Raw genomic sequence first — 13,005 nt, 5'->3', positions numbered from 1 at the left:
GGTCTAACATTGACCTTCTTGTCTCTGATTCTGTTTTCTGATTTTCATGGACAGGTCCTGGGCTTTGGGTAGTTACTATAGCACTGTATTTTTGGAAGTTTTATTTTGAAATGTTGAAATGCTCCTGTATCTTTCTTCACATTGAGTTCAGTTGTTTTCCATTAGTGTGTTTAAATAACATGTTGACTCCCTCTGTGGTCAGCGGCCATTCTCTCTCTCCTGCTCTCTGCTGGCTTCACTCTGCATCACTGTGCTGTTATAGAGAGATGTAGTTACACAATGTTAACAGGAGAGGGCAGTGAAGGAACACGATGATAAACAACAACAAAATGACAGCTACTGCCAACGTTTTTATTTAACATATTTGTTTTTTTTTAATGTTATATGGACAAAACAAGACACTTGAAGCCATCACCTAGGACTCTGGGAATGTGATGGGTTTTTATTTTTACAAATCATAAATGATTAATTGAAATTGTATCGATATTGATTTTATATATTGATTTATATATAATGTTGAAAACAATGTTTGAGGTGATTTAAAAATGGTTTCATCATCATGTAGTCCAACAGAGTGCTGAGGAGTAAATGTTCTTTCCTCCATCACCTACTTCTACAAAGATGGTGATAATGAATAATAATGTTAAATATGCTTTAATGAGTTATTTGTTTCAGAAAGCAGCCTTCTGACTACCTCTGCAGAGTCATATCAGAGAAAAATCCACACAGTATTTCAGCTAAAAAAATCATCATATCAACTGCAACATATTTGTAATCATTGGGTATAATAAAGCATACATATAATTACATGTAGATAAATATAGTAGCCTTTAATGTATGACACAATGTAGTTAGAAATAGCCAGGGTTCCTAAAACTCTCAAGTCTTCAAGCATTTTCAAGGTGCATTTTAAAGTTTTTCCAGCACCTTACAGCTGTGGTAAACTGCAGTTATATACAGACAGTACATGAAATAAACTGATTATTTAACTTCTTCAGCGCATTAAATTAGAAGTTACTGAGCTATAAACAACCAAAACTATAACACAGAAGAGTGACACATTAAAGGAAAACACAAAAAAAGTTTTATGTTTCTAGATGTGTCACTTGTTTGGAGGTAGATTTGGAATGAACTAGCTACATTTAAAACAGTTTTAAGTAGCCTTTTTTATTCAGATAAACAAGCACTTTTCAAACCTTGAAAATGTCTTGATATGATAGATTCCCAGGACCCAGAGGATCCATGAATATCATATTTATGAATATAATGTTAGTATAAATGTTATTTGTATTTGCTGATGTTTAAAGTAGTTTTTTTAGCGGACCGTAGTTGTAGTCTGACAGTTTCAGAGATTCAGGTGATGTAAGTGAGCAGACTTTTGGGCATTTTGCCATCAACCATCATGGCAGTTATGTGTCGCAATCGAAGGTCAGACTCATTCTTGCTTCTGATTGGACGGGGCGCAGTAGAGCCCGCCCTCCTCCCTGTCCATGTGGCCTCTCGCTGCTTTGAGGGCTCCTCCTACCTGTCACTCAAACCAGCCCCAGCCAATCGGGTGCCTTTGTCCTTTTCACGTACGCTCTCCCGGCAGCTAGTGCTACTATCCAACATGTCGGCTACGGCTGTGTACCCCATGTGTTTGCGAGCGAGCCGGGGCCTCCTGCGGCTCCGGAGCGGGGCTGTGGGTGCCTCCTCCCCGGCGGTAGTGGACATAGTCAGGACACTCTCTACGGAGAAGCCGCCGGCCGGAGCGGGCGGTGCGACGGGCGGGCTGGCTCAGGCTATCCTCCAGGAGCGGCTCCAGCAGCAGCAGCAGCAGAGTCAGGTGGGACGGTTAGCCTCCTCAGGAGCGCTCCATTTGTTTAACGGATCCACGTTGTTGGCGGGAAAGCGAATCCACTGCAAATCGTGTATGCTAATCCCCGCCCACACGGAATGCCCTTGTAACGAAAATCGAAGCAACCTCTGTGACATTTCCATTCTCAGGTTATGTAGAAAGCTAGTTTAATATCTCAATATTCAGCGGATAAACAGAGACTGGCAGCCTGTGTGGGTTATATATTGTGTTGTAGTTGTCACGCTGAATGTCAGCTTCATAAGTATTTCGTGTCGGCTCCATTCTGCGTGTCTGCTAAATGAATGAACCTGAGATTAACGAAGCTAACAGGCTAACATGCTAATATTAGCATGCGTCTTTGCAGTTACAGGTAGGTGGGCTGTCTTTCTGTAAGGACACACCAGTTTAACGTTCATTTCCTGAACCTGGCCGGTATCTGTCCCGACCATATTATCAGATAATAATGTGTGCTGTGTGCCTGGGTAGCTGTGTCTGTTAGCATCAGTGTAGCCTGAGTCTCCTCTCTGTAATGTGGATGTTTCTGTTTGTTTCTGCTCCTCACAGACACTCACCGTGTCTCACTTTAGTTTAACTGTGTCTGTAGCAGCTGTTTGATAAACTGTGTTGGCAGCCAAGGTTTGTTTGGTTTGAAGGTCAGATCGGACCCCAACCCCCTCCCCTGTCCTCTCATAACCGCCTCCAGTTAAACCTCCCAGCGACTGCGACTCGCATGCTGTCAGAACAGGATATTCAAGGGAAAAAGCTGTCCACATGTCTTGAGTCACCTTCACTAAAATGATGGATGTACTGAGGTTCAAAGCAGACTGGCTTTGACATGAGCGTTCTCCATAAAGTGGAAGAGATGTGTGTATATTGTATTTCGAAAAAATAAGGTTTAAAGATGACAGGATTTGTGTGCTTTCTGTTGAAAATGTAGGATTTAACCTTTTATCTTATAATGATAAAATGATGTATTTGCGAAAGAACATCCTAGCTGTAATATTGTATCCCTAGCTTTAACAATCATTTATATTTTTCTTGTCCATTCCTGCATCCACTATAAAGATGTAGTATTTAGTAACTTAAAGAGATGATTGTGGTGTTTTTCTGAGTTATAGTCGCCTGTCTAAGCTGGTATTTTAGTCACATAACTGATGGGTGGACCCCTATATCAGGATACCTGGGAAGTTGAGGTTTAAGATGAATAAACCTACTTCTGTGCATTTCAGCTCACACAGGTCTTCACCTCAATGTGTTTGTGTGATCTCAAAGGTAATATTAGAATAATATTAAGTGATGTCTTTGATTAATCATTTGATATTTGGCGTGTTAAAGTACCTGACATTCTTTGGTTAAAGGCAGATGTCTGGTATTTTAACTTGCAGGTTTTTTGCTGTTACTCAACATCAAGGCATCACTTTGTGCTTTTGATTAAATCTGTTATATACAGAATAAGGGGTTCATCTCAACTTAATGTCTGATGAAGCATACTGTTAGTTTCAGCTCTACTAGCAACCATAGGGTGGTGGTCTGATCTATAATCATATAATAGTCTGTGAGCTATATCTTTTGATGTTATAGACATTAATGATGGTTTATTTGCATTTTTGCTCAGGGCCAGCCTCCTCCTGAGGGAGGTGAGGGTGAGAAGGAGGGAGAACAAACGGAGGACAAGAAGCAGAAGGAGAACACAGCCTACGCTAAGAAGATGGTGCTGCGGCTGGCGGGGCTGATGGGGATCGGAGGAGCCGTCGGCATGGTCTACTTATTCGGTGAGTCTGGAAACTTGTGTTGTCCTTCAAAACATGCAGAAAGATCAAATCATTTTAGTGTAAGAATGGCAGTTAACAACTCAGAAGACCGAAGTTTCCAAACAGGAAAAAAAGGCAAAAAAACACCCAAAATATCAAGGTATAACAACTTTAGGTGAGACGATTGTGCTGCCTCAGCCCAGAACATGTTGATTCTGATTCTGAGATGTTACATGTGTGCAAAAAAAAAAAGAGTCATTGCAGGTCACATATCAGTCTGTGTGTCCAGTTAATGGTGTGATTCATTGACTGCTTGTGACCTCCGAGTGAAGCCAGAACTTGTGATTATCATGAAGTGAAACTTCTTATCTTTCAGTTCACACTGAGAAGTATTCACCACTTCATTTCTTACAGATTATCTTCCAAAGTAAATACTTAGTTACACAAATGTTTATTTATTTATTTATTGGTTTTGTTTGACAGGGACCATGCATAGAATAGCTTCTATACCAGGGTTAGCTAAATAGCTAATTTTCACCTGTAGTCCCTGGGAATTATCTTGGGAGTTATCTGGTTCAGGTTCTGTAGAAGTTCTGAAATAATTTAATTAATTCATCTGGCAACAAACAAAAAAACATCCATAATTTATTCTGTTAACATGGAAAATAAAGCAATCATGACAGCGTCATAAATTAATGTTCAGTAAGTCAACAGCAGAGCAGTCACCACTTGCTATTAACAGCTGGTTATATTATTTTAATACATATCATCAGTTGCCATGAAAACAGTCCACAGTGAGATCAGGTGTGAAGGTCGACACCATTTTCTGTTCTGCTCTGTTGTGTGTCAGAAGACTGAACGGTTTTTAGAACCCTGTAGAGCTTTAATGATGAGAGCTGAGGAGCTGCACCCTGCTTTTATAATAGTGGGTAAAACCTGCTGTTTATCAAACATCGTGTTGGATAAATTGTGCTGACTTGGAGGAAATAAACCTGCAGGAAACACAACAGGAGATATCAAGGCCAGTTATCCTTCTCAGGTCCAGATATCAAACCATAAATATTTTAATTAACGTGACAGGCCTAGTATGTGAAGACATCACTTTGGGCTCTTGGAAACTTAAATAGGCATTATCACTAATTTCTGACACTTATAGACCAAACAAATGTTCGATGAATTGAGAAAATCATCTTGTGATTCAAAATAAAGAGTTCCAACGCCAGGTAAAAGTTAATTGGCTGATCTGAAGCTTTAAACTTGATCATAAGCCGCCTCCACACTCGCTCTGATCGAGGGGAGAAAAGATGTTAACAGTGGGCGTGATTGGTTTATCACCCTCAGCTTCCTGTTTAGAGGGACAGCCCACAGATGGGCGGAGCCAGCAGCTGTCAGTCAGTGGTGAGCAGCTCATCTTCACCGAAGAGAGACTGAGAGCAAAAAAGAGACTTAATTCATCAGATTTTAACATAAAAAGTACACGATTGGAGTTTTACTTCTCAGTTGGCGGCAATAGAAGCAACTGATGTGACGAAGAGTCTTTAGAAGTTTTTAGAAGACTTTAAAAGACTTTTAAGCGAAGATGACTTGAAGACTTTTATTGGTAAAACAGTGAGCGAGTGATGAGGTTTTTTATTAGGAGCTCAGAGGGAGAGTTGGTCACCTCACCAGAGAGCTGCTAAACCCAGCAGGGAATTAATGAACCAACAATTTCATCTGCTGGGTTCATGAAGCCACCTCTGCTTTTATTTTTACCCTGAAGTTTATGTTTTATTCCTGGGCTGAAGCCTTAAGCCACGTTTGGATTTTACTGCATTTGTCGTCTTTTATTGGCTGTTTCTGTGAAGTTAACGGAGCGGTCTGCAGAAGCTTTCGACTCTGCGTTGGTTCTGCAGAGTCTGAAGGACGCAGAAGATGGATATATATTTCTATTTTTATCATTTCAGACACTACTATGGAGCTCCCCCATATTTCTGTTGGAGATTTACCACCTTCTAACTTTTCCTCTCTCATATTTTTCTTCTCATCTGTATCATGGAATAATTCTGTGGGGTACAGACTCAGAGTCTTTTATCATTTGGGATTTAATCTCCTCTCTACCATGTGGATCAGCTGTTTGATTCTGGATGATAACCTGAAAATAACTGGGAAAAACTGAATGTCTACATATTTCTGTGGTTTTCCTGCAGAGAGGTTCGTGAAATACTTTTTGGGTGACGCACAGATAATATTTGCAGGCTTTAGTGTTGCAAAATAATTTAATCTGTCCTCTCTGACCTCTTTCATAAAGCCTCTGAATACTGTGATAAAACTTTAGAAATACTGATGCAACCTGCTTATAAAAGGCTGAAAAATATTATAGTGACTTGTTTGTCTAAAATATGGTGTGAGTGCATATTTGGTGGCTTTTAGGGCTGCAAAATAGTGTTTAATTTAGAATTAGTTAATCTATTGACTCCTCATTTCCATTGAATGTTTAGATTATAATATAAAAAAATGTTAAAGACACTTCTTGGGCATATTATAACTGACCACCAGTCCAAAAAAGGGATTAGAGCAGGCATGTCCAAACTATTCCACAAAGGGCCGTGTGGCTGCAGGTTTTCGTTTCAACCAAGCAAAAGCACACAGTTTGACCAATCAACTGTCTGAAGACTGAGATCAGTTGATTAACTGAGTCCAGTCTGGTGTGCTGCTGCTTGGTTGGAACGAAAACCTGCAGCCACACGGCCCTTTGTGGAATAGTTTGGACATGCCTGGATTAGAGTGACGCGTCAAAAATATAAAACAGAACAAACGGCAAATCCTCACACTTCAGAAGCTGCAGCTGGAAGATATGTGGCACATTTGCTCGATTTAACGTCTTAAACAATTAATTTATAGTCTAAATTGTTGTAAATAAATGTTCTGTTGACTAACTGAGTCATCAACTAATTATTTTGACTTGAAAACTTAACCTAACAAAATTCCAACACTGATACCAAAACAGAACTTCTGTTGATACTCTAGAAGACTTTTCTATATTTTAACTTTAAAATTCTGCAATAACTTTGCTGTCATAAAATGTCTAAAACTGGAAAGACATTTTGACTGGTAGCAAAAAAGGTGCTAAAGTTCGCCACCCACTTCAAAGCTGTGGGCTGTATGACTCTAATATTTGGACTACAGATACATTTTTAAGTTTGAACTTGTGTTTGAAACCCTGAAAGTAATTGTTGTGTTATGTTGAAGGCTCACAGGTGTCACAACCTGTGTGTTACAGGTTTTATTGATTTTGATTGATATTGATTGTGTTTTCTTTTTCCTGTTAAGCAAATTTGCACACAGCTTTGCACGCAGCTAACTGTTTATTTGTCTTTATTTTTAGGCACCAATTCAGTGGACGAGCAAGGAAACATTGTGAGTTTTACTGTCTTGCACGCACGCACACACACACACACACACACACACACTAATCCTGCAGGTGTGATTCTGCACACATCCTGAGCGGTACCTGTGTCAGTGTTTTAGACTGATGGTGGTTTAAAGCTTGTGTCCACACACTGAAGACATATTTACTCGTCTCTGTGTCGATTAAAGCCGAGCTGATGTGACGGCACACTTCAGCACGCCGCTGTGAATTTCAGCCTTTTTTCTTTTCCTCTTTTTGATGTGTGGTGGTGTTTGGCTCACCTCGCAGGTTGAGATCCTCTTCCTGTTGTATAGGACTGTAAAGGACACACTTCACATGTGTCAGTGACGTGTGTCCTGTCTGTCCGAGGTGAGGACGTGGACAGACGTTAGGGCGAGCTGTCGCTGTGGGAAAGGAAACAGCACACTTATCTCACCTGCAGCGAACCCTTTGGTTGGTACTGTAACACGAGGCGTTGCAGCACACTCGACAGGTAGCTGAGACATCGAGGCCGTCTGAGCAGAGAGCTGCAGGGACATCAAAGACACAATTATCCCACTCCACCCACTAATGACCAGCACTTCCAGTCCTGACGGATACCCCGGGATACTGCAAGGATAAGTAACTGTAACATTAACTGAATCATCATTTTAAAGATGTCAAGTCAAAAACTGACATAAGAATGAAATCCCAATTCTGACGAAAGCTGTTGAGAAATTGTTTAGTCTTGTTAGAAAAATTGCATGAGGAAACCTTGAAAATTGATAATGTGTCACCGACAGAAAAAAATCTGTCACCAACAGAAAAAACCTCACCATTTTTCTGCGCATTCTTTGATGGGGAAATGAAGAGCTGGAGAACGTCCAAGTTCCTCAGTTTAACAAAAGTTTTATTACAATACGTCAAAAAACGTGCACTTTACAGAGATCTCCGGGTTCAAAATTAACTCATGTCCCTGAATACAAACAGACGTGTTTCAGTTCGTGAAGTCTGAACCACGACTCCCTCCCTGGAACCCATTAAAATACTAACATTTGTTTACAAAACATGCTGGTCGATTTCTTCCAGGAAGTCCCGCCTTCTTGATCCGCTCATTCGCCAGTCTTCTTTCATACCGTCACACATCAGGCCACCTGGGCATAACAATCACTGCAGCCCAGGACAAGGCCTTGTGGCCTGCTAACAAACTTGTTAGCACAAACATTTTTCCTTGTTATGACTTACAGAGATTCTCACACGGGATTTTCATTCGGCCTTCTGTGGTCTCCCCTCTCCAGACACACATACACACTCACAAACACACTCACAAATGCACATACACACACAGCAAAAACTGTGCACCAATATATCTGGATGTCATTCTTTGTGATTTATAGAATGTTAATCAGTTTAAGCAAATGGAATATATGTAATTAAAGTAATCATAGTTTTCTACATCAATATTAACACACAAACACAATCAATGTATCAAATCATATTGTCTGACTTAATATAAATGCATAGAGATATTTATTACAGTCAAGGTTTGACCTTTGATAGTGACCTGCGTCACTCACAGAGAACAGAGACAGACCACAGAAGCAGAAATAAAGCATAAAACCATTTACCAATATAGAAAATAATCAATTATTTTAACAGTCTGTTTCGTCTGTTTTGCTGCGTCATGGAATGTATTAATTAATTCGTAAGTAGCAGATATTGGTAACATTAAATATGTCCATATATTCGTAGTGGAACAGTTTGATTAAGAAAAACAAAAACATGTACATTCTGAGAGCTGACTTTCATTCTTGACCTTCACAACTTCAGTATTTCCTTACAAGCTTTTGGAGGTTTCAGCTGCATTTTAAGGTCTTAATCTTTGTGCTTGTTGACAGATAAAGTTACAGCAGAAATCTTGCATCTGGCTCTTAGATTATATTATTACGTAATTGACCACAATTGGAAATATTGAGCTGTGCATCAGAAAATATTGACCCTCTGAACCCCAACTGAACCTCACATTTTGCTGTAGCCTTGTTTTTTCTCCTCAATATACAAACAGAATATGTAAATCCTGCAGCTCTACGGAAACATTATGATGCCATAAATCATAAAATAAGAAGAAAAATGCAAGTAGATTTTCTTGCGGATTTATTTTATTTAAAAATGTAAATATAGTACAATCTTTATATGCAAGTGCTCACAAGTGTCAAAAATATTGAAAAAAAACATGTCCAAGTTTAGTTTTTGTTTTGTCAGGTGACCGTTTGTCTCAGCAGAATCAATCATGTCTTCAGTGTCTCTGAGGAGCAGAATTTAATGTTTCAACAGGATCTGGTTAGTGCAAACGCTTTATTTTTGGCAAAATTTTAAATCAGTCATGTAGAATATAGTCATTTTAATGAAATATCACTATTATCACCTCAGCTTTGGTTATTTTTCCAGACTGAATTGTCAGACACGATTCGTTTAGGGGCCGTCAGGAAATTTGAAAATTGGATGATTATTTCTGTTTTTACAGTTACTGGCTATCAGAATCTGAATTATTTCAATTAATCCCCAGGGGGAAATTGCTTTTGTTACAGAGACTCCAGTGCGAACTATGTAGATTTATTTTTAAAAATCATCATTCGTCAATCATTGTGGGGAACATTAACATAGTAATAGTGAAAGATTCCTGTGATCAGACAGCTGATTCTGTAGTCGTGGTCTCATTAGAGAGCAGCTCTCAGCTCAGACAGGATCTGCAGCCGGAGGTGTCGGCCTGGGAAGACGGGACACTTCAAAGGGCACACTTCTCTCACATTAGGAGCCTTTTGTTGGTAGCAGAGAGACAAAATGTGTCGGGAGGCATCCTGCTTAGCTCTGTTTGTCACTGGGACTTTAAAGCTGTCGGCCTGAGAAACAAGAGTACCACCTCCCGCAGAAAAAACTGCAGAGATCTCTGGGAAACTAACCCTGCATGCAAAAAGTTGAAGTTCACAAGGATTCAGATTTTGACTTTTGATAGCCAGCAGGACAAACCATCATCACCACATTAATTTTTCTCTGCAAGATCCAAACTGATTCATATATAAGAAGTCAATTGATTCAAGTCCAAGTTTATTATTTTAAACAGTAAGTGCAGGCATGGGAATTCGATTGTTGAATAAAATACAGGATAAAGAATCACCAGAACTGTCATGCTGACTTGTTTATGATTTGGTGGATTTTAAATTTGGAGTTTGTGCTGAAACAAAACGTGGGAAAGATGAGCTGTCTTTTGTCTCCGCTGCATTCACTTGTTTACAGCCCTCTCCCTTCAAAGAGCACACTTATCTCACCTGGACTTCCTGCGAGGAGCATGCAGCTCAGACGACACACTTCTTCATGTTGTGTGTGTGGGCCGTTATGTGCACACTTATCTCACCTCCAGACTCGTTCTCGTCCTCTCAGAGGACATTTGCTAAACAGGACGGTGACATGTGGCGTGTGCAAGCGCTGTCCGGAGTTTTCTGGACTCTCTTCTGCAACACCAACGTTTTAAACTAATAAAACAAATAACCTGGTTCCTGATAAAGATTAGGCCGGGCTGAAACTTTAGAGTTTTCTCGTGAAGTTGTGTGATTTTGCGAGAATCAGGACACGTCCTCTCCTCCGAGCTGTATTCAGAGGATTCATTCTCTGTGTCACACGTTATAAACCCTGTGGCTGTATCCTGTCTAGCCAACAGGCAGACTGGATCACTTCAAAGCTTAGGAGGCACACTTCCCCCCTCCTCCTCCTCCGCCTCGTTCTCAGCTGTCAGAGGGGAAACTGTTCCTCAAAAGGACACACTTCTCATCAGCGTTACAGATTATTGTGTTCAGGAAAACAGGACACACGGCTTTGATGCTATCAGGAGAGATCAAGTCTGATTTATCTGATTGATTCTGTTTTCAGACGTTTTGCAAACCTGATTCCAACCTCTTTTCAAAAACCAATGTGCTTATATGGGATTTTTTTCACCAGTTATTTTTATGCCATTTATTATCTTAAAAACGATAAAGCATCAGATAACCGTGAACAATGTATCTGAATTCCACTGACTGTTCAAAACCCCATTGTTAATTTTTCCTAAAATGTTAGAGAAGCAAAAGCAGCCAGTTCTTTCATTTGAGTTGAAATGTCAAATTATTACTAAAATGGTTGCTTCTTCAGTCAATCAACAAAAAATGTACTGGCAGTGTAAACTTGTGTCACTTTTCAGCGTGTTCATGCTCCTCCACTAGCGTGACCACATGTGATTGGATCTTGCTTCAGCTTTATTTGCAAATAAACATGGAGCAACCACCTGGGTAATAGAGCACGTATAACTGCAGGAATATCCTACATAAATGTGAATTTGGTTACATTTTATAAACCTGGACTATGAGGTTATTGTCGACCTCCGTCCTGCTGATGCTGCTGCCGCCACCCTCACTGGGCAGCAGGTGGGAGCGTTTCAGCAGCTCACCTGTCTGTCTGCCTGTCTGTTTACATGAGACCCTGCAGACCCAAGCAGGTGGCCCAGGACACTTTTTGTACACATGACTAAAACACTGTGACACCTGTACTTGGAGCTGTCTACCTGTGATCCGATCACTCAGGATGTGCGAGTGTGAACAGAGGGGTTGTTAACTGGGCCAAAGTAAACTGGATAAACTCAACAAACCGAACCAGGAGCTAAATATATATATATATATATATACTATATAATTGATGACCCTGATCGTTCATACTTTTACTGAGGATCAGATCTCGTTATATCGATCAAACAAGTTATTTGGCAGATGATACTCTTAAATGAATTATTGAATTTGTGGTAAAATAAGTAGTTTCTGGTTCTTTCAGCTTCTTCTCCTGCTTTAGTTTACTCCTGTCACTTTAACTCACTGTGGGAGCAGTTACTGAGATGGCACACTTCTCTCACCTCTTTGTCCAAACTTTGAGCTTTTATCTGCGTCAGAACTAGGGTTGCACATCTCTCTGTGATAAACTATTCGCATCTAGATACACAGGTTACGATACGATTCAAAAACGATGTACTTTTATTATTAACCGATTCGTACCAATACAGTGTAAGAATGATTTGATTTGATTTGATTCTACGGTTAATATTTTATATTATATGTTATTATTTATGATATTATATTATATGTTATATTAAGTTTTATATTTTATTTATCTTCTGATTCGCCAGAGTTAAAAATCAGTTTTATTGTGGGTCTGAACAACAAAAAGACCACAAACATCTTTCTACATTTATAATAAATTAAAAGAAAGATCGTTCTAGAATCTTTTTTTTGTCATTTTCATTCAGTCCCACATGAGGCTGATGATTCCTGAGTGTAGGTTTGATCTGAATGACATCATTTACATTTTCCCTTTATCATATAACCTAATAAAACATTGGTCGGTGTTCAGCGGACACAATCTGGGATTTTAAATAATTAATTTATCACCAGACGCAAATAATAGGCAAATAAATAATATAATATAAAGACATTCCCGTGTCCCTGAGCAGGACACAGTTCACAGTATAAATACAGAATGCAGGTTGTTATTCATGTGCAGCTGTTTGTTAAACAGAGAAAACGCTTATTATTATTATTATTATTATTATGCATGTCTACAGCTGTGACAGCCGACTGACAGCTGATCCAGCTGTGATCCACTGCCACCGTCATTGGAAATGGACGTCGATTCATGTGACGCTTCGGAGGAAATAAAGGACTTCTCATGTCTCTTAAAACGCTTCGCAAGTGAACGGTGCAGTGAGGGAAGCGGGGATGCAAAATAAGAGAATTGGGAGAGACATGGGAGACCCATGGAGTTGCGTGAGAACCATTTTGCGAGCAGCTTCACCTCTCGCGTTGTTTTTGAAACGCTGACGCAAACTGTAAGTGTGTGAAGCCGCCAACTGATTCAAGTGTGGCGATACCCGACCCATGACTCTACAACCGATTAATCTAGGAATTCATGGCTGATTTGTATCTATTGAGGAGGCTGCTACCGACGTAGCCGTATCTCTCACTTGTTAAACCGAA

General features: G+C 39.8%; 1 protein-coding gene across 1 annotated transcript in view; it reads left to right on the top strand.

The window, feature by feature from the left end:
- Positions 1-1,570: 1,570 nt before the first annotated feature.
- timm50 (translocase of inner mitochondrial membrane 50 homolog (S. cerevisiae)) overlaps positions 1,571-13,005 on the top strand; it is a 43,067-nt gene continuing 31,632 nt past the window's right edge. The window contains 3 exon segments of the mRNA XM_059331214.1: positions 1,571-1,825; positions 3,453-3,609; positions 6,953-6,984. Coding sequence (XP_059187197.1) covers positions 1,610-1,825; positions 3,453-3,609; positions 6,953-6,984 — 405 coding nt within the window. The 5' untranslated portion in view covers positions 1,571-1,609.

Source organism: Centropristis striata, chromosome 4 (genome assembly GCF_030273125.1).
Source record: "Centropristis striata isolate RG_2023a ecotype Rhode Island chromosome 4, C.striata_1.0, whole genome shotgun sequence".
NCBI lineage: Eukaryota > Metazoa > Chordata > Actinopteri > Perciformes > Serranidae > Centropristis > Centropristis striata.
The sequence above is the reverse complement of the archived record's forward strand: the minus strand, read 5'-3'. Positions and strand labels throughout refer to the sequence as shown.